Source organism: Perca fluviatilis, chromosome 20 (assembly GCF_010015445.1).
Source record: "Perca fluviatilis chromosome 20, GENO_Pfluv_1.0, whole genome shotgun sequence".
NCBI lineage: Eukaryota > Metazoa > Chordata > Actinopteri > Perciformes > Percidae > Perca > Perca fluviatilis.
The window spans coordinates 4983345-5006330 of record NC_053131.1 but is presented as its reverse complement, the minus strand read 5'-3'; the positions used below and the strand labels follow the sequence as shown (position 1 = coordinate 5006330).

Sequence of the window (22986 nt, the reverse complement as noted above, 5' to 3'; positions counted from 1 at the left end):
TGCAGCAGTAACTAGTGGCATGCGATACTGCAATATTTTGTATCGATCCGATACCAAGTAATTACAGGGCCAGTATCGCTGATACCGATACTTTTTAATAATTAAGGTGGATGCATCATCAAATTGTTAAATCTGAATGAATTTTTATGACCTTAAGTGTTTTTGAGATTTTACCTTTGGATTATTAAAGGGAAACTATGCAGTTTATTTTTATTTTTGCAGGACTCAGCCAAACCCAGCCAGCTTACTCTTACTCAGCCTCAGTGAGCTAGAGGCTTTTAAAATCTTAATTTACCTTAACTGAACAGCTTCGGAGTCATTGGAATGGTTATATGACTTTTTTCAGGTTGAATGGTGGTTGTCTCGCTTCCCACTATCGCCTGTGAGTGGAAAAACCACCCTTGCAACTTTGGGCTGGCGGGCCGCCGGCCTCAGCGTCAGAAGTATCGCGTGATATCAGAGGCCTGTACTACGAAGCAGGATTTGCCGTTAATGACGTAACTTCAGGTTCAAACCAGGGTTTTCTGTCCCACGACGGTGGATTAGTTACCGGGTTCAGACAGAGGGGGAGAGGTGGGGAGAGAGGGGGAGAGAGTGGTGCGCTCATCAAAGTTAAAACATTTAGAGACCGACAACCCCATTAACATTCACTGATGGGTATCTTTATGAAAGATATATAGACTTTAAGTGGAGGGAATTACATATAGGCTATTTGTCGGCTTCTTCAGCCGTGTGTTGCCAATACACACATCGGTTTGAATTATGTTTTTATATTCTTTTACTTTCTCTCACAATCGCTTACCACTGCTGGGGTTGCAACTGAAATAAAAGGCTAAAGCAACGGCATTCTTGGAAAGCAAAAGTGTAATAATTATGGTCAGATCTTGTGCCTGACCAGTGTAGTCTAATGTATTATAGTGTGTGTACTTTACTGTATAATGGCCAGAATCTGCCTTTGGGGGAGGAAAGGGGCATATCATAGTGGGGGGGCCTGGGTGAGGACACCCCAGGGAAGTTTTAAGCACCATGCACCAGCACGGATGACAATTTTGAATTTATCTAAAATATAATGGAAAGTATGTTACGTGTCATTGTGCATTTTAAGTGGGTATATAGAAATCCTGGAGCTTACTATCACGTAGACTACACCACTGGAAGTGATATTGATAGGCTAAGCGTTGTGATTAACGCAAAACAGCGTCTGCTTTTTTGCCAGCTTTCCTTCCTGCGTTTTGCCTGTAAAACCGTGTTTGTGTTCTTCATATTTATGTAGAATTATTGTTTGCTCTTCTTGTTTGAAATATGCGGCTCTGGGGTCTCATTTATAAAACTGTGCGTAGGATCCTTACTATAAGTGTACTTGCGCCCAAAAGCCCAAATTGGCGTACGCTGAAAAAAAGTCAGATTTATAAAACCGTGCGTACGCACACCTGTAAGCAATGTTCCCTTTTATAAATCACAGATTGACTACAAGTGTGCGTACGTGGATCAACCTCTTATCCCGCCCAATTGCTTTACGGCACTGCACACATCCAGGAACTGGCTAGCTATAAGAAAAAGGTAGCAATGGAGTTTTTCACACTATCGTCATGGCTGAGCCGGCGAAAAAGCATTGTCGGAGGAACAGAGAAAGAGGAAACGGCAGACTGACTGAGCGAGGAGTCAGACTTAAGTAAACATCGTTTCACAATGGCGAGAACTGAGACTAACAGAAGCCTGCAAATCCGATGCTGACCTGGCATTCTTGCTGTTGCACTTGTAAGTATCTTTGGGATAAACTCTGTTTAATCTTTTTGTTATCGTGACCTCAGGATGTTTGCTATTGTCTGTAAAGGTTTTTATTATGATCGCTGTCCGTTACGGGCTTACTGGCTAGCTTACTAGCTGTCTACTTCAGTGAAAATGGCTCCGTGAGTTCGCCAGAGGGAGAAGATGGGAGGGGGGAAAGTTGCGAACAAGTTTTTACAACAGTGGTGCCAAATATCTATTCTGAAGCTGTAGGGGGAGCTCTATAGAGAAACCTGCGAGCAAAAAGCGAAATTGCCAAAACTGCATAGCGCCCTTTTAATTACTTAAAACCCAGGAAAGAATTTCCATATGCTTGAATACATCTGTTGTGTTACCACTGTATCTTACAGCCTTTTTACAAATTATACAGCTTGGCGTCGTTTCGTTTTCGGCCTGAAAATATGGCCACACAGCGCTCCTCTTCCTCTCTGCCATTCTTCTGCTCTGTCTCAGTCCTGCTTATGTGTGTGTGTGCTGCTGGCCACCCCCAGGCCTGGCTACTTGCTTGCTTGTTTGCCTGGCGCCGCTGAGTCACGTGACGATACAACATCAAATCACAGAAGGGGGAGGAGGAGCAACGTGTGCCTGCTATGTGCTGTGACCGGGGAAAAGCAGACGTATGAAAGCAGCGGCACTTAGACAGACACAGACAGCCAGGTTGCCTTTTTGATGAAACCGCAGCAGTGCATACTGGAGAGAAACTGAAACTAAAGTATCAGTCTCATTACATTGATCTATATCAATACCAACGTTGGTATCGATATTATTGATATTTGGATCGATCCGCCCACCACTAGCAGTAACGTTGTGTTGCCAACTTGCTGACTTTCTCTTTCTCGCTATTTTTGATATTATACTTGTTAATATATTTCTATTGTAATTAATTCCCATGCATGCAGTCCATAGATCCTCCGTTAAACACTAACAGTGCTTCTCTCTCCCTCTCTGTTCTCTTGCGCAGCAGCACTGTGCAGGCAGTCTGTAGGGCTGGGGGGCTACCTGCTGGCTGCAGCACATACAAGTCTTACGGGTCTTATAATTCACACATGAACAGGAGTGAATGGCTAGCAGAAACAAAGTTCCTTGAGCAGAAATGGATAAATAAAAGGGTCTTTTGAATGGCAAGTTGAGTTTCAAAGCCCTTCCAGATGGTTCTCTCCACAAGACTAAAGTTATTTGCGTGTACTGTTGATGTGTATTGGACGAGACGATACATGAGATTGGGTTCATAAGAACAAGATAAAATGTAAACACTTTTTTGTGATTAACAATTTATTTTCTATTTATCAACATACAAAACATGAACAAACCTCCCCCATTAGACAATAAGTCATAAACCAAATAAACATGTATAAATGACACCATAAGTCCATCATACACGTCTCTCCCCAGCACAAATCTTCTTAGAAGCCCTCCAGAAAGTGAAGTTGCTTTCCCCATTTTCTAGTATAGACATCCAATCTGGCAAACCCTTTACTAATTAAATTTTTCCAAACGCTGCCACCCTAGCCATCTCATAAGACCACTCCTGGATTGACGGCACCCCTTCATTCTTCCATCCACTTAAAATAATCTGTCTGGCTGATTCTAGCAGTCACTTTGGACAAAAGCGGTACTGTTTTTACCACACCTGCTGTCGTAAAGGCCTTTTCTTTACAGTGCTGTATTGCCTACTGTATTGCTGAGTTAGTGTTACGGAAAGGTCGTATAGTTGCAATGAATGTTTTGCTCATACAGATAATCATCCATTTACAGTTAGAGAATACCTTACATATGAATTGTTGCATTTCAAGTGTTACATACGGTAACTTAGCCTGGATGTATCGTGAACTAAACCGGGTATCACTGTTACTGTGTCATGAGCCAAAACATTAAGAGTTTGTTGTAGCAACCACTGTAATACTAACTTGGATTAATATAGCGCATTTCATGAAACCCACGGATGCTTTACACGTGTACAGGGGGACAAGGGAAAAGAAAATAGTAGGCCAACTGAAAAGAAATAAAAACATGGACTCTGGCACAATGGTAGGGGGATGTAATTTAATGTCTGCTACTGATGTACAACCACATTGTGCATTGTAAAGTTATTTTATGAATGAAATAGACATATTACATAATTTGGGGTCAGTTTTGAATAATATGCAATCCCCTAATTGTCTCCATATGTTAAAAGCCCGACCGAGACAATCGTTATTGTTCATATTTTGGCGTCAATGTTTAGTATATGTCAAATGCCCTATCCATATACTGTATTCTTTGTAAATAATACAGTATGTGATACAGTTCATTTGCTTTTGTTTAGGCTTGTGAAGCTACGGTTTTATTTGTTATTCTAACCTAATTTTGGCCAAGAAAAAGTAAAGGCTGAGTTTACTTGATATAACCACTTTGTTATGTTTGCTTCTTAGTTTTATACTGTTTTGAATTTGTTAGAAGAATATGGACTAACCTGTCAAGTATAAAGCCAGGAGAAATGCTTTTATAATGTGTTGTAATGAAGTAGTGGTCATTGACAGTGAAAATGTGATCTGAGATAGGGCTGCACAATAAATCACAATTTATTGAAATGGCAATATGGACTAGTGCAATATCCAAATTGCAGGGAGGGGTGTGTGCAATATTTGTTAAAGGCATAATATAAAAAAACATTCTGAATTAAGAAATTGTGTTGCTGTGATTTGTTTGGCCTACAAATCGTATCCTACAAACTGAAGAAAAAATCTTTTGTTTGGTACAGATCCTCTCAAAAATCACACAATAATCATTTTAATTTAAATTATATTTTAATATTTTCAATGAAAATTAAAAAGATTATACAAATATGATCATATGTGAATAGTGAATGGTTCCTGTACTATGTAAAAGCGCTTTGAGTAGTCGTTAAGACTAGAAAAGCGCTATATAAAAACATTCCATTTACATACTAATACCGTGTTTGACCCTATCCTATCAATATGTTGAATCAATGACCCAAAGAATTAAGGAAGTTCTGAAGGTGAAAGGGATCCCCCACACCATTACACCACCACCACTACCAGCCTGCCCAGTGGTAACAAGGCATGACGGATCCATGTTCTCATTCTGTTTACGCCAAATTCTGACTCTACCATCTGAATGTCTCAACAGAAATCGAGACTCATCAGACTAGGCAACATTTTTCCAGTCTTCAACTGTCCAATTTTGGTGAGCTCGTGCAAATTGTATCCTCGTTTTCCTATTTTTAGTGGAGATGAGTGGTACCTGGTGGGGTCTTCTGCTGGTGTAGCCCATTCGCCTCAAGGTTGTGCGTGTTGTGGCTTCACAAATGCTTTGCTGCATACCTTGGTTGTAACAAGTGGTTATTTGAGTCAAAGTTGATCTTCTATCAGCTTGAATCAGTCAGCCCATTCTCCTCTGACCTCCAGCATAAACAAGGAATTTTTGCCCCCCAGGGCTGTAGCATACTGGATGTTTTTCCTTTTTCAAACCATTCTTTGTAAACCCTAGAGATGGTTGTGGGTGAAATTCCCAGTAATTGAGCAGATTGTCAAATACTCAGCCCGACTGGCACCAACAACACACTCAAAGTTGCTTAGATCACCTTTCTTTCCCATTGTGACATTCAGTTTGGAGTTCAGGAGATTGTCTAGACCTGGACCACACCCCTAAATGCATTGAAGCAGCTGCCTTGTGATTGGTTGATTAGATAATTTCATTAATGTGAAATTTAACAGGTGTTCCTAATAATCCTTTAGGTGAGTTTATGTCTTTCAATAGCACAATATCCTAGAATGTATTTGTAAGACATTAAACCATTGCAAATATATCAAACTGTTGATAAAAGAAACTACACTCTGTATTCACTATAGGTTACTTTAACTTTTTTCATCTGTTTCAACATAATCTGTTCATATGGGACCATGCTCAGGACCCATAACACCTACAATGTTTTTCATCTGTGGCCGGCCGGCAGTGTAGCTACAAGTGCATCCCCGCTAATTTTCAACCCTCGCGATTGTGATATCAGCTCCTCAATCACAAAAACGGAGTAATCGAGAAAAACCATTATTTTGCACATTACGATTTGCAGGTGAACTCCTAATGTGGCTTATGTTCTGAATGAAAAAGAAGTTGGAATGGTAAAAGTATCAAGGGAAATTTCAGAGTTCAAGGTGATTTCACTGTTGATTTGTTTCACTGTTTTCTTTTTTTTTTTTTTTATTCAGTAAAGGCAACATCTTAACAAAAGTCGATGAGTAATCGTGTTGAATACTTGTGATGAATATTGACCAAAATTATCGTGATTCAGATTTTTTTTTTTTACCTGGTGATCTGGTGCAGTCAGAACAACTTGGAGCTAAACGCCCTAAAGACAGTGGAGATGGAAGTGGACTAGGGCTGCAGTTATCTATTAATTTAGTAATCAAGTATTCTACTGATTATTCCATCGATTAATCCAGTTATCGGAAAAGAAATCCTTTTGCTTTTTCTCAAATGAATATTCTAAGTGTCTGACAACATTATGGAAATTATTTCTAAGGAGGTCGACCTTTCTGTTAAAGAGTAAGATCCTTTTTTTAAACATAAAAACATCTACGAAATTGTATTCGCTAAAACCCACCAGACTCCATGTAAATGAACAGTAATTTTAGTATCGTAAAACACACTTCATTTAAAGTCGACTAAAACAAAACTATGAAAAGCCGTTTTGGGTTGTCTTTCCATTTTTCAAACAATCACCGCTCTAGTTTTGGGATTAGATATCCTATCACATCAGATAGCAGGGCTCCACACTAACTTTTTGCCTTGGTTGCACTGGTGCGCTTAACTTTTTTTTATTTAGGTGCACCAGCACAAAATTTAGGTGCACCCAAATTTTTCCTCTCATCGCCGTAACGCTGAATGGCGATACACGATATATAGCTCTGTATTTTTTACAAAGTGGGCTAAATGTTCAGTTTTACGTCAAAGCCACTTTTCACAAGCTCTTTTATTAAAACAGATTGTGATTAAAATAAAATGCAAAGACAGGGTTTTCTTTACCAGTTTGAAAATATACAGCTGCAACACATGTAAATGAAAGTTATCTAAAATAAATAGCCTAAGAAAGCTCCTTCATAAGCTTTCAACAACAATAACAGACTGACTAAAAGAGAGAGAGGACGCCCGGATAGCTCAGTTGGTAAATATAGAGGTTTGACTCCGACCTGCAGCCCTTTCCTATATGACAGGCATGAAACAAACAGACAGCTTTATCAAGGCAGTTTGGGCTTCAGATAGCTTTTACAAATCATGATCCGCTATGAACGTGCACACACGTATTGTTTGTATCACGGTCGGTCAGTAAAGGAACAGTCGCAGTCTTAACGGTAGCGGTCGTTGCCGGTAACGTACTCGTATTACAGAGTGCACGGACCGAAGCTTTGTGACTAGCATCTAATGACTAGCAAGCCCTGTCTTACCGCTGCTGGCGTCTTCCTTGAATATGCGCTGCAGAAGGTTGGCGGAACTCGTTTCATTGGTTGGTGGAAGTTCGATGATTGGTCAAATCCATAGACAGTATGGTTAAATCCAGCGCATTAAAACAAATCCCATGTGGACTTTTTAATTTATTTATTTTTCTAAAATAGTCATACGGCACCAGGCCCGAGTACTTACACCCCCCCTCTCCCCCCTTAAACATTTTCTCATCAAATCTACAAGATTCACGTAGGTCACCTATTTTGGTTTCAAAACGGCGAATTTCGCCGAAAGGTGAGTGATTTTCATGTCTGTACATGTCATCCCCCCACTCTCTCTCCCCTTTCATGTCTTCAGCTTTCCTATCAAAATAAAGGCCGAAATCTTAAAAAAAAAAAAAAAAAGAACGACCGAAAGACAGGGGGAGTGCGATGGACTGAAGCGTATGCTAGGCTACTCAGAGAGTGACGGCTGACTCATTAGCCGCGTTACACCAGTCTTGTCTAGGCTATGAAATGTCTGTATCGTCACTGCGCTGCATTTTTATGAACTATGATCCAGCATGCTCCGTCACGCTATTACTCAACGAACTGAAGTTAGTTTAATAATGTGTTTTTCGCCGTGGCGGCCGCAGTAACAGAGTTACCAGCGGAAACACTGGTACCAATACAGGTTTCCCTCTCATACTTAACAATATACAGCTGTGTTAATAACAATTAAATCTGTAGACAAATGTCGGGAGTTTGGACCAGCGGCGCTGTGTCTCTCCATGTTGCAGGTGAGCCGGCCGGTGTGTGAGTGAATGGGGGCGGGGCTGCGCGGAGGAGAGATCCAAATCCAAACACAGGCACGGCTTTCCAGAAGGAATGGGTCATGTAACGCAACATTAAACCATATCGATATAAACAACATTGCTTCGTTATTGGAGAGGCAGCGGATGCGAGGACGTTAGGTGCACCGGTGCGACCTAGGAAAAATCTTGGTCGCACCCTTACAAATTTTGGTCGCATTTGCGACCAAATTGGTCGCACTCTCGAGCCCTGGATAGTATTGATGGTGTTTTATGCCAGAACTCATGCACCTATTCACACAAGTATTGCTTTTTTAAATGGAGTCTGGTGGGTTTAGCGCTAGCGACTTCAGAGCTGTTTCTGATTAAACAGAAAGGTTGTCAGACACTTAGAATATTAATCTGAGCCTGTCCGTGGCAAAACGAGCACTTTTCTGAACGTAAATACAACTGGACAATTGCCCTGTTAACTTACATTGTAGCTTGTTTTGCTGCTGCCGACTGCAGCGATCTTCCTTGATACTGGACCACTGTCAAAGATTGTTTTTCCCATCAGTCACTTAGACACAAAAACATAAGAAAATAGGGTCCATGTTGAAAATACAGTAGGTCCAAATTGTTTCACTTCACTAGGAAAAATATTCATGACACAACAATAATGCTCTCACGACAGCCAATATAAAAAAACAACCTCTTAATGACAGATTAATGTAATGATAACACATAAAGCTAAATAGTTTATTAATGTTTGATAATTGGGACGGAGCTCCCGCAGCTCTTCGTATGTACACTAAACAAAGTTCTCAATGCTTCGGTTAACATGTAGGGACCCTCACTATGCTACCGTTGAAGTTTGGTGATATTTTGAGAATTTTTAGTGGTATAAATAGCGATTTCTTTTTACTTTCTCTGTGCCCCGAATACTAACGTTAGCTAGCGTTGTAAGCTAGGTTAACCAGCGGTCCGCGCTAGCTTCATTGAAGCTCCAAACACAATCAATTAGCATGAAAACATGTCCCAGAAAACGACAGAGTGGGTACACATCCGTTATTAGCCCCTAGGTTCGTCCTTTAAGCCTACGGTCAAACTGAGAAGACTGAATGGCAGACATGTTCATCTCGCTGTTACTGTACTGTCAATAGCCGGTACGTTGGGGTACAACCATTACACGTCACTACCCCAGAATGCATTGAGGAGTAAATAACCATGGCGGCCTACGAGGGAACAGATTTTCTGCATTTTTTAACAAAAAACAAAACATTTGGAGTATTTTTGTATCACCTTTTAATAGCTAACGCCCACGTTAATCTTATAAGGCCAACATGTCGTACTAGTCGGGGTTCCTTTTAATGACAACAGTCATGAATACTCAAAATGACTCCTAATTGAAATAAATTGAATTGAATTTGTATTTATGACAGGTGTGATGTCATAATAATGACGGTGTCATGTCAGTCTTATGCACACCCCTTCAAATAAAGTGTTACCATTGCTTGTTTATTTTATATTGATGTTCAAATATGTTTTTATGTTTGCACCAAACCAAAGCAAATTCCTAGTAAGTGCTACTTGGCCATAAATCTTTTTCTGATTCTGATGTTCATTCTTACTGAACCCATAGTGCTTCTGATGGCTGGTCAACTCCTCAAAGTATCCTCTCTGGCCACAGCAGTGTTTGCCTCCTCTGGGTTTTACCTCTACAACAGACAGCTGAACCTCAATGACCTGACTGTCATTCGCTTCGGGCGAGCTGCAGCCACCGTAAGTTACTACACACCCTGCCCCTAGAATTTGGGGATTGGGGAGTTGATGCACCCCCACAGTTTAGATGTTGTTTTTGTTTCAATGCTTTTATGTTTGACATTTTGTCAGTTCTTTCGACCAGGGTCCTGTATTTAAAAGCAAAATTAGCGAGTTAAGATTTATATTTGGCCTTAACACACACTTATCTTTATATTGAATTTTTTCAATTTTATATTTTTCCAAGTGTTTCCACCCAGCCCTTTCAAACCAAGTTATCTTCTTCATAACAGTTCTTACACTTTATAGCTGATAATGCTATAATATAGCATTATGCTATAATATAGCATTATCAGCGATAATGTCTTTTTCCATGGTGGCGCTCCAAACTTAAATTTGCTTTTGCTCATTTTCTGATCATTTGCACAGTGGATTTCAAAGAAAAATGTCCCTGCTGACTCCTCAGTTCCTTACATGTCACGGCTCTGTTTGTCTGCAGACGGCGGTCATCAGTTTCAACTATCTGACTGCCTTTAAACATGTGGAATATGGCACAGAGGAGTACTGGGCACTCAGGTCCAAGGTAGGTAAATACTTTGTTATAGGGGTTTGGGCTACTTGCACTGACTCAAGCTGTGAGCAAGGCAACCATGCTGTGGTCAACAAAATCACTAGGGATGTTTTATCTTTTTTCCCTATTCTTTTTTTTTTTAACTTACTTTTTATTCCACACATTAAAGGGTAACTACCGTTTTTTTCACCCTTATTTTCTTATGTTTTTGTGTCTAAGTGATTGATGAGAACAACAATATTTGAAATTGGTCCAGTGTTAAGCAAGATCGCTACAGTTGGCAGTGGCGAAATAAGCTACAATGTAAGTTAACAGGGCAATTGTCCAGCTTGTATTTACCTTCACAAAAGTGTTCGTTTTGCCACTGACAGGCTCAGATTAATATTCTAAGTATCTGACAACCTTTCTGTTTAATCAGTATCAGTGTCTGACGTTATGGAAAGGTCGACCTTTGTGTTAAAGAGTAAGATCCTTTTTTTAAACATAACATCCACGAAATTGCAATCACTAAACCTACCAGACTCCATGTTAATAAACAGTAATTTTAGCATTGTAAAATACATTTCATTCAAAGTTGACAGAAACAAAATAAAACTATGAAAAGCCGTTTTGGGTCACAGCTCTAGTTTTGGTTAAAATAAACGCACAGTTTACTGATTTACATGTGAAAATATGTTGGCTCTATACACGCTAAAAGTATTGCCTTTTTAAACAGTGTCTGGTGGGTTTAGTATTAGCGACTTCAGAGCTGTTTCTGTTTAAACAGAAAGGTCTCAAAGAGGTTTTTTTAAGATCAATTTTTTATTGGTTTTATATTTTAAACATACAGAACAGACAAACACAATTGAACAAGAACAACAACCCTCTCCCACCCCCCACCCTCTGCGGTCTCAAGGAAAACAAAAACAAACAAATAAACAAAAACAAATCAGAAATCACACCTTGCCTAGCAGTGGTGGAGGAAGTACTGAATCTCAGTACTTAAGTAAAAGTACAAATAACCAAAGATATATTTACTTTAGTAAAAGTAGAAGTACAACAATGACAACCCTACTTAAGTAAAAGTAAAAAGTACCTGATTTTAAATGTACTTTAAGTATTAAAAGTAAAAGTACTTGCATAACAATTTATTCTCTTAATGTCTATATTCTAATAATAATAATAATAATAAAAAAAAAATAGTATGAGCTGTGGCATTTTAATTAAGTTAGTTTTAGGTTAATGTAATTGTGCTTACCATCTGTGGCCCAGTTTACATTCTGACTTACAATTCTGGTTATCTATCATGGTGATCTGGATGAAGCTCGACTTTGCATTATTTCCCACGGGACAGTGAATGCTGCACACATTTATCTAGCGAGAACACACAGGCTTGGACAACAAGTACGTGGCTTCACAGCTGAGGAGGACTGGGAGTGTTTTGAAGATAAATATACGGGTTGTGTATTAACCCTATGTGAACGGATGCTTCACATATGACCAAGCAGAGTATCAGGAGCAGCGGCAGTAACGGGAGCAGCGGTAGTGTCGGGAGCGGTACGCGCCCTGTCAAAAAATGATATTGAAGGGCGGGTCTTGGTGGCCATAGTGGGATTCGTAATATCACGAGCGGCACCGGGAGCTGGACAGCCGCTGCTGAAGGCTTCCCTGCGGACTGCAAACGTGTGACGGTCAGGAAGACGTTTTGGTAGGGGGAAAAACTGATAAGAAAATGTAACGGAACGTTGTAGAAATGTAGTGGAGTAGAAAGTATAGATAATTGCTGCAAAATGTAACGAAGTAAAAGTCAAATGTATGCACTATTGATTGTACTTAAGTAAAGTACAGATACGTGAAAAATGTACTTAAGTACAGTAACGAAGTATTTGTACTAAATTAATCACAACGCAATCAATATCACTTCCAGTGGTGTAGTCTACGTGATAGTAAGCTTAGGGCTGGGTACTGAACGTCGATACTTTTATGGCACCGAAAAAATTATTTATCTTTTATCTATCTTTCGGTTCCAAAAGCGTCTGAGCGCAAGCTTATCTGTCCTCTCTGCATATTGACACAGAGCGGAGCTCCAACGGACACACACACACACACACACACACACACACACACACACACACACACACACACACACACACACACACACACACACACACACAGAGCGGTGCGGACGGAGTAAATCTGTCAGGCAGTTTTGTTGAAGTCACAGAGAGTCACGGCGATGCCGATAAAGTGGTTTCAAGTGTGGTTACAGTTTTTCAAAACTTCAGCAAGACAGCGCTTGCTGCGATATGATGTTAATGGCGAGCCAAAAGCGATCGCGGTGCTGTTGTTACACTTCCTCTTAGACAAGCAGGCACAACAGTGGTTTCTCTGCTCTGATGACTGACTGACAGGCTGAGGTTGCAAGGCAAGGCACTTTTAATAATGTTACTCTGAGTGAGCAGTTTTACCAGAATTTTTTTAATTTTGATAACTGTTTTGATTAACAATTAAGGTGGAAAATAAAAGCTTTGTGTTTAATGTATTTTTGTTGATGTTGAAATGGATTTTAAAACATATGGTATCGAAAAAAGTATCGTTAGGAACCGGCATCGAAACTGAGGTATCGAAATTGGCACTGGATCGAAAGATTTTGAACGATGCCCAGCCCTAAGTAAGCTCCAGGATTTCTATATACCCACTCAAATGACACGTAACAACATACTTTCCATTATATTTTTGATAAATTTTGAATTGTCATCCGTACTTTTTTCTTAACATCTATAGGCTAGATAAGGTTTTTTTTTTTTTTTGTTTTTTTTACTGTTCAGCTCTTTCAGCTAATGATGGGACTTCTTCAACTTTTTTTCTACTATTTAAAGCGCCCATATTATGCTCATTTTCAGGTTCATAACTGTATTTTAAGGTTGTACCAGAATAGGTTTACATGGTTTAATTTTCTAAAAACACCATATTGTTGTTGTACTGCACAGCTCTCTCTCACAGCTGCAGATCCTCTTTTCACCTGGTTTCTGTTTTAGCTACAGAGTGAGACCTCTTTTCAGCTTCTTCTTCTGTACTATCTTTGATTGCACTCGCACATGCTCAGTAGCTCAGATGTAGAGCATGTCAGCTAGTTAACTCTAGAGACAGTAAAAGAAAGCCTGTTTCTCCAACTTTGGTCAGTTACAAGGCAGGATTAGCTGGGAGACTTCTAAATGAGGGCGCACATGTAAGTAGTTCTTTTGTAGATTATGGTGAACTTGTGTGTGTTGTAGCAGTGCTTTGCTATTGAGAACGACGTAGCATGCTAACCGTTAGCTACGAGCTAACGGTTGTGGTTAGCCAGCTCATTTCGGACTGTGACGTCACAGTCCGAGCCAATTTTGAACAGCTCACTAGGAGACTGAAAGCAGGACACATTCAGAAACCGTATCTCACTCAAAACGGCATGGATGGATTTTTTTCTAAGTTTGTATGTGTGTGGAAGCACCAGAGACACAAAAGAACACCCCAAATCCCAGAAAAAGTGATTTTTTCATAATATGGGCACTTTAAGCTTTTTAGCACTTTTTTCTTTTTACATTAAAGTGAATGAGAGCAGCCTTCAACTCCTTAAAATCTTCTTCCGCTCCCAAAATTTTCAGCTCCTTCACACTTTCACCTACAGACGCCAAACAAACTTTAAAATGTTCACAAAATATTCAGCTATCAGGCTATGGCTTTTCAGTTTGATATCTTTTACAGTTTTTGTGAAAAAGCTGTTTAAGTTTAGTGATCATTTCAGGAAATTTTATCGATTAGACAGTGTGTATTGCGCTGCTTAGAGTGGATGACATCATAGCTAGAGCACAGAGCCTTAAAAAAAATATCTTTGTCCCTTCTCTATAAATTGCTCTCACGCCCACATTTTCTACTTGTCATACACAATTTATACATCAAAACGTAGGTATTTTTGTCTCGTTTCAGCCAATCTGCTCAGTTTTGTGATACATCTTATGCTTTTGGCTCAGCAAGCTTCCAAATGACAAGAGTTTGAAATCTTCCTCCATTGGCTCCCATATTAAAAATGCTCCACAATTCCCAGTGAAACGCACAGCGAACCACTTTTTTAAATCGCTTATATGCCCACATTTTTAAGTTTATCAACATAAATTTTATACCGATACGTTCACAAAGGCCTTGTGGTACTCAGGATGACGTCATTTGACTGATAGCAGTTACCGTTTTGCTATTCTGAGGCTTTATTTGAGAGCTCGCTCTCAGTGTCTATCAATAGCTGAAGCACAGCACAGCTGACAGGCTCTGAATCTAAAAAAAAACTAGCATGTTTATAAACATGTTTATAAACATTTCCAGGCCACTGGTTACCATGACAACACTTTCACAGACACAAACCCAGATACTACAGGCAGTAATATGAACAGTAGTCTATACAGATACTACAGGCAGTAATATGAACAGTAGTCTATACAGATACTACAGGCAGTAATATGAACAGTAGTCTATACAGATACTACAGGCAGTAATATGAACAGTAGTCTATACAGATACTACAGGCAGTAATATGAACAGTAGTCTAGATCTGTTGCCTTCCACTTTTGTCTGTCTCCTAATCTATCTGTCTCCCTCCCTCCCTCCTTCTCTCTCTCCGTCCCTCCTCTGTTTTTTGTTTTTGTCTCCCTCCTCCTCCCTCATTCTCCGTCTCTCGCTGTCTCCTGCCCTACTTCTGTCTTCCTCCCTCTGTCTCCCTTCCTCCCTCTGTCTTCCTTCCTCCCTCCCTCTGTCTGTATCCCTCCCTCCTTTTTCTTTTCTCTGTCTCCCTCACTCACTCTCTATCTCCCTCCCTCACTCTCTGTCTCTCTTTCTTTACCTCTGCCTCTCTCTCTCCTCTCTCTCTTTTTTTTTTTTTTTTTTTTTTTTCTCCTTCTCTCTTCATCCCTCCTTCTCCCTTTTCCCCCCTTTCCTTTCTCTCTCTCCATCTCTCTCTTTCCCCTCTCTCTCCCTCTTCTCTCTCTTTCCATCTCTCTCTCTTTATCCCCTCTCTCTCTTTCTCTCTTCTCCTGTCTTCCTCCCGTTTACATATTTTGTCATTTTTAAACTTTTAAAGCCAACAATTCAGTTTAGCGTCAACTTTTGCTTTTTAATGAAATCATACTTCTCTATTCAACGATTTCCACTTTTTCTACTCTCACTACTTCCACTACACCAAACATTCACTGGCCAGTCGTTACCATGACAACAGACACACACCCAGATACTACAGGCAGGGATATGAACTTTAGTCTGTCTTCTCTGTTCTATTCTCTTGTTCTGGTCTGTCTGTCTGTCTTCTCTCTCTCCCTTCTATCTCTTCTCTTTCCTCTCTCTCTCCTCTCTCTCTTCCTTTCTCCTCTCTCTTTCCTCCTCTTTCTCTCTTCCCCTTTCTCTTCTCTCTCCCTCTTTCTTTTTTCTCTCTCTCCTTCTCTCTCATCCCTCCTTCTCCATCCATCTCTCCCTCCCTCTTTTTCTTTCCCCTCTCCTCCTCTCTATCCCTCTCTTCTCTCTTGTTTGTTCTATGCAATGGATATAGCTGATAATAAGTCTTTTAGTCAACTTACCACTTTTCTACAAATGTATTTCAAGAAATTATTTTATTATTATATATTATATTATATTTTATTAGTGGTGTTCTTCAACTTTTCAATGAAATTCATACTTATTGAACCAATTTCCACTTTTTCAACTATTCTTCAGCTTCAGCTAAAGACCTCACAATGTTCTACATATTTTGTCATTTTTCTACTTTTAAAGCCAACAATTCAGTTTAGCGTCAACTTTGAACTTTTTAACGATTTCCACTTTTTCTAATATTCTCACTATTTCAACTTCTTCTTACGGATTTGAGCTATTCATCCAGTTAGCTTTAGCAATTCAGCTATTCAGCATTCCCACGCATTTTCTACAGGAAATGCATTTTCTAGTTGATGCTTAAAACTTCCCTGGGGGAGGACACCAAGGCCCCCCCACTATGATATGCCCCCTTCCTCCCCCAAAGGCAGATTCTGGCCAATATACAGTACAGTACACCCACTATAATAGCCTACATTAAACTACACTGGTCACTTCCCCATCAGTCAGGCACAAGATCTGACCATAATTACACTTTTGCTTTAGCCTTTTATTTCAGTTGCAACCCCGGCAGTGGTAAGCGATTGTGAGAGAAAATATAAAAACATAATTCAAACCGATGTGCGTATTGGCAACACACGGCTGAAGAAGCCGACAAATAGCCTATATGTAATTCCCTCCACTTAAAATCTATATTTTTCATAAAGATACCCATCAGTGAATGTTAACAGGGTTGTCGCGCACCCCTCTCTCCCCCTCTCCCCCTCTCTCCCTCTCTCCCTCTCTCTCTCTGCACACCGAGCTCCGCCTGGTCTTCTAAGAATGGTGACGCTGTTATCAATTGAGTATTGTTGGTCAGTAGGCGGTGCTTTTACACCAGTTGATCTCTAATCTCCAACTTAACCTGCTCCCAACCAGGTTAGGTGTTCAGCATAAGTTACCACGGTGATTGAACCCGGTAACAACTAATCCACTGTCGTGGTACAGAAAACCCTGGGTTGAACCCAGAGGTGTCAAGTAACGAAGTACAAATACTTTGTTACCTTACATAAATAGAAATTTTGGGTATCTATACTTTACTGGAGTAATTATTTTACAGCAGACTTTTTACTTCTACTCCTTACATTTTTACGCAATTATCTGTACTTTTTAGGGCCCGAGCGCCGACAGCGGCGAAGGCCCTATTGAAACTGAAGGAATTATTATTAGGGCCCAAGCGCCGACAGCGGCGAAGGACCTATTGAAACTGAAGGAATTATTCTTTCTTTCTTCTATTATTTTCCCGTCAAATTAATTGGCTTTTTGAGGGGCTTAATATATTCAAAAACTCACCAAATTTGGCGGTCGCATCAAGTCTGGTGAAAATTTACGTATTTTAAGGGTTTCGGGAATAGGCGCAAAAAAATGGCTCGCCAGCGCCCCCTACAAAGTTAAGAAAACTGAGCCCCTCCAGTGCGTTTAACGTAGACTCATGAAACTTGGTACACATATGTAACATGTCAAGACGTACACAAAACTTCATTAGAGCCATACCCTAAACAGGAAGTCCGCCATTTTGATTTCAAAGTTCGAAATTAGTGCCATTTCCACATGTCGTACTTTAACGAACTCCTCCTAGAGATTTCATCTGATCAACTTCAAACTCGGTCTGTGCCATCTTAAGATGTTAAAGATGAAAAGTTGTTAAAAGAAAAACTTTTCGTCATAGGACGTGGCCGTGGCGGGGCGGCCATTTTGTGCGTTTCGCCGCCGAAACAGGAAGTGGGTGTAACTCGAGTGTACGTTGTCCGATTACCTCGAAACTTTTCAGGATTCATAAGAGTCTGACCCTGAGGACAAATAAAGGCCGATATTTACTTAAAGTCATAGCGCCCCCTAGTGGCAACAGGAAGTAGGCCTAAAAGTCAAGGTGCTAGGGTAAACGTACCCATTAAGCCCAGGCACCATTTAAGCCCACTTGCAACTTTGAAGTCAATTTAAAAAAAAAAGAGGTGGCTGTCTTACGCTACTCATTATTTCATCTAATCTAACAAGTTCTTAATTACACATGAGTGTCAGAAGGAATCTATTTTCAACAATTTACATCCACTAACTTGGTAAGTACATTCATATTATGGAAATTGAGAGATTAGTGATTTGATTGTTGTGTATTATCAAGTAGTTTTTTGCCAATTTGTACTATTTGATTTCATTTGGAAAGATGGGTTTTGCTAGTTAGCGTAGCGAGCGAATCACAAGGTCAAAATATAACCATACTGATAGATACACTGCCGAAGGATTAAAAATGTTAAGTATGTACACTAAATGTTTTCTTATTCATTTTATATCAATCTACAAATTAAGACACAATAAATGGTTTGGGTGGGCTAAATATTTTTTAAAAATGCCTTTTTTTTCAAGGTGGGCTTAAATGGTACAGTGAGCTAAAAAGCAGGTAGTGCAAGCCAACTTTGAATGAAAATACCTTGATAATTCTGAAGGTTTGGCAACAGAGAGACAACTATGATGGGAAGTTTACAGCATATTTAGGCTCCAGGCATATCTTTATAAATTTATTTCATTTTGGTGTTAACATATCATCTTTATTTCCCCGGTAGTCACTGTAGAACCATTTAAGCCCAGTATGTTCCATTTAAGCCCATCTCATGTGTTTCAATAGGAAATTCCTGAAATTATGAGTTTGATAGGAATTTCCGATGTAAAGATTTGTAATTTTGTCATTTTTACTGTAATCCTGTGACTTTGATGTTCTTTTACCTTACTGACGTCATTAACAAGAGTACATCACAGATCACACACTGGCCAGAAGTATTGTTATGTAACCTAATTTGCATAATCATTTGTTTACAGTGAGAAAAATGACATCAAAAAGGAAGAATTACAGCAGTTGTCCTAAAATCATCAGGCATGTCAGAGGTTCATACTTTGTCGGGCTAACCTGCAGGGTGCTGACCCTTTTCACCTGGCAAACCACCAAGAAATCAAAATGCTGTACTTTATGAGCTGTTTTGCAAGTCATGTTTGATATCTGATGTTAAAATGTTATTAGTGCAGGTGATGATGAGTTGGCAAAAGCATGCCAACAAACTTTTTTTTAAATACTTAATATAATGTAACGTAAATGTTAATGTAAGGTTAATGACTTAGTGTCAGGGTTTTTACTACTTTTAAAATTGTTATATTATGAACATTAAAAAAATAAATAAAACCTATGAATGTAACTTATCAGAATAATAATTGTAGTCTGATCTTTTTTCACAAGCTGCTCTTCAAGTCATGTTTGTGGTTTGATGATGATTGTTATTGGTTCAAGTGACAAATTGGCTAAAGCAAGCCAAACATAACATGAAATGGTTTTTTTAGATACTTGTTAATGTAAGACATATTATTGAATAAATATTTGGTGTTTTCACTAACTATAAAATAATAATTACTTATATTTTGTCAATAATTTTTGTTGTGGGCTTATTTGGAACACATGTGGGCTTAAATGGTGCCACGGTACCAATTAAGCCCATGCCAGACTTTTGACTTTATTCATAAAATATCTTTATTTTATATGATAAAAAATACACAAATAAATAAATTTATTTTCAAATGAGAGATTAATCTTACATTTTAAGAAATGATTATGTTAATAAACTATGTCAGTATGTAGGAAAAATAACTGAACTCAGATTTTGGTGGGCTTAATGGGTACGTTTACCCTATACTTTAACTAACTCCTCCTAGAGATTTCATCCGATGGACTTCAAACTTGGTCTGTACCATCCCAACACCTTAACAATGAAAAGTTATTAAAAGAAAAACTTTTCGTCAGACGGTGTGGGCGTGGCGTGGCGGCCATTTTGAGTGTTTAGCGATGACCAAAGAAGTTGTTGTAACTTGAGTGTACGTTGTCGTATCTGCCCGAAATTTCTCACGATGGACAAGGGTCCAGGCCTGAGGACACCTACAGGCCAAAATTGACTTTTGGTCATAGCGCCCCCCCCTGGCAACAGGAAATCTGCCTTATATGACAAACATCATCCGATTTGCATGAAACTCAGAATGTGTGGTCTACGTGTGATACTGAGCCGTCCCCTATAATATGACCACCCCCACTTACTCAGGCCACGCCCCCTTTCATAACATTTGAACCGTTTAAGGTAGAGTCTTGTGTGAGGTGTCATTGAACTCAGCAGAGAGTTCCTTCTTTATTGTTGATGGTTTTGCCCGCCCCCTATGCCATAAGCCACGCCCCTTTCATAACATTTGAACCGTTTAAGGTAGGACCCTTGTGTGAGGTATCATTGAACTCAGCAGAGATTTCCTTCTTCATTGGTGATGGTTTGGCCCGCCCCCTATGTTCAAGCCACGCCCCCTTTTATTACTAATGGCCCGATTGATGTAAACACTTGTGTGAGGTATCATTGAACTCAGCAGAGACTTCCTTCTTCATTGGTGATGGTTTGGCCCGCCCCCTATGTTTAAGCCACGCCCCCTTTCATACATGCTGACCCATTTAAGGTAGAGTCTTGTGTGAGGTATCATTCATCTCAGCAGAGGCTTCATTTTTAATTGGTGATGGTTGGACCCGCCCCCTATGCTTTAGCCACGCCCCCTTTCACAGCTAATGAACCGTATGACGTAGAGTCTTGTGTGAGCTATTGTTGAACTCGGCGGGGAGTTCCCTTTTCATCGGTTACAGTTTGCGGCGTCTGAGTGCCGCGCAAATGCACGGTCGCAAGGAGCGGCGTCCGCCGGTAACCCTGACGCGCACAGAGGCGCGAGGGCCCGTCCATCGCTGCTCGCAGCTTTAATTAGGGCCCGAGCGCCGACAGCGGCGAAGGCCCTATTGAAACTGAAGGAATTATTATTCTTTCTTTCTTTCTTTCTTTCTTTCTTTCTTTCTTTCTTTCTTTCTTTCTTCCTTCCTTCTATTATTTTCCCGTCAAATGAATTGGCTTTTTGAGGGGCTTAATATATTCAAAAACTCACCAAATTTGGCAGTCGCATCAAGTCTGGTGAAAATTTACGTATTTTAAGGGTTTCGGGAATAGGCACACAAAAATGGCTCGCTAGTGCCCCCTAGAAAGTTAAGAAAATTGAGCCCCTGCAGTGCGTTTAACGTAGACTCACGAAACTTGGTACACATATGTATCATGTCAAGATGTACAAAAAACGTCATTAGAGCCATACCCTAAACCCAACAGGAAGTCCGCCATTTTGATTTCAAAGTTCGAAATTAGTGCGATTTTGGCCATTTCCACATGTCGTACTTTAACGAACTCCTCCTAGAGATTTCATCCGATCAACTTCAAACTCGGTGTGGGCATGGCGGAGCGGCCATTTTGAGCGTTTAGCGATGACCAAAGAAGTTGTTGTAACTTGAGTGTACGTTGTCGTATCTGCCCGAAATTTGTCACGATGGACAAGGGTCCGGGCCTGAGGACACCTACAGGCCAAAATTGACTTTTGGTCATAGCGCCCCCCCCTGGCCACAGGAAATCTGCCTTATATGACAAACATCATCCGATTTACATGAAACTTAGAAAGTGTGGTCTACATGTGATACTGAGCCGCCCCCTATAATATGACCACGCCCACTTACTCAGGCCACATTTGAACCGTTTAAGGTAGAGACTCGTGTGAGGTGTCATTGAACTCAGCAGAGACTTCCTTTTTAATTGGTTATGGTTTGACCCGCCCCCTATGCTTAAGCCCCGCCCCCTTTCATAAAATTTGAACTTTTTAAGATAGACCCTTGTGTGAGGTATCAATGAACTCAGCAGAGACTTCTTTTAATTGGTGATGGTTTGACCCGCCCCCTATGCTTTAGCCACGCCCCTTTTCACAGCTAATGAACCGTATGACGTAGAGTCTTGTGTGAGGTATCGTTGAACTCGGCGGGGAGTTCCCTTTTAATTGGTGACGATTTGCGGCGTCCGAGCGCCGCGCGAATGCACGGTCGCAAGGAGCGGCGTCCGCCGGTAACCCCGACGCGCGCAGAGACGCGAGGGCCCGTCCATCGCTGCTCGCAGCTTTAATTAGGGCCCGAGCGCCGACAGCGGCGAAGGCCCTATTGAAACTGAAGGAATTATTATTATTCTTTCTTTCTTTCTTTCTTTCTTCTATTATTTTCCCATCAAATGAATTGGCTTTTTGAGGGGCTTAATATATTCAAAAACTCACCAAATTTGGCGGTCGCATCAAGTCTGGTGAAAATTTACGTATTTTAAGGGTTTCGGGAATAGGTGCACAAAAATGGCTCGCTAGCGCCCCCTAGAAAGTTATGAAAATTGAGCCCCTGCAGTGCGTTTAACGTAGATTCACGAAACTTGGTACACATATGTAACATGTCAAGATGTACAAAAAACGTCATTAGAGCCATACCCTAAACCCAACAGGAAGTCCGCCATTTTGATTTCAAAGTTCGAAATTAGTGCGATTTTGGCCATTTCCACATGTCGTACTTTAACGAACTCCTCCTAGAGATTTCATCCGATGGACTTCAAACTTGGTCTGTACCATCCCAACACCTTAACGATGAAAAGTTATTAAAAGAAAAACTTTTCGTCAGACGGTGTGGGCGTGGCGTGGCGGCCATTTTGAGTGTTGCGCCTTATATGACAAACATCATCCGATTTGCATGAAACTTAGAATGTGTGGTCTACGTGTGATACTGAGCCGGCCCCTATAATATGGCCACGCCTACTTACTCAGGCCACGCCCCCTTTCATAACATTTGAACCGTTTAAGGTATACCCTTGTGTGAGGTATCATTGAACTCAGCAGAGACTTCCTTCTTCATTGGTGATGGTTTGGCCCGCCCCCTATGTTCAAGCCACGCCCCCTTTTATTACTAATGGCCCGATTGATGTAAACACTTGTGTGAGGTATCATTGAACTCAGCAGAGACTTCCTTCTTCATTGGTGATGGTTTGGCCCGCCCTCTATGTTGAAGCCACGCCCCCTTTAATAAATGCTGACCCATCTAAGGTAGAGTCTTGTGTGAGGTATCATTATACTCAGCAGAGACTTCCTTTTTAATTGGTGATGGTTTGACCCGCCCCCTATGCTTTAGCCA

At 40.4% G+C, this 22986-nt stretch overlaps 1 protein-coding gene across 5 annotated transcripts in view; it reads left to right on the top strand.

The window, feature by feature from the left end:
* Positions 1-22986, top strand: part of adck1 (aarF domain containing kinase 1) — a 205789-nt gene that overhangs the window by 12444 nt on the left and 170359 nt on the right. For 4 of the 5 annotated variants that reach the window (XM_039785553.1, XM_039785552.1, XM_039785554.1 and 1 more), the window contains 2 exons: positions 9642-9781; positions 10260-10343. In XM_039785553.1, the coding sequence (XP_039641487.1) occupies positions 9650-9781; positions 10260-10343 (216 nt within the window). In that variant the 5' untranslated portion in view covers positions 9642-9649. Of the gene's footprint in view, positions 1-9641; positions 9782-10259; positions 10344-22986 lie in introns of those variants that run through there. The other variant, XM_039785555.1, reaches the window with a different exon arrangement.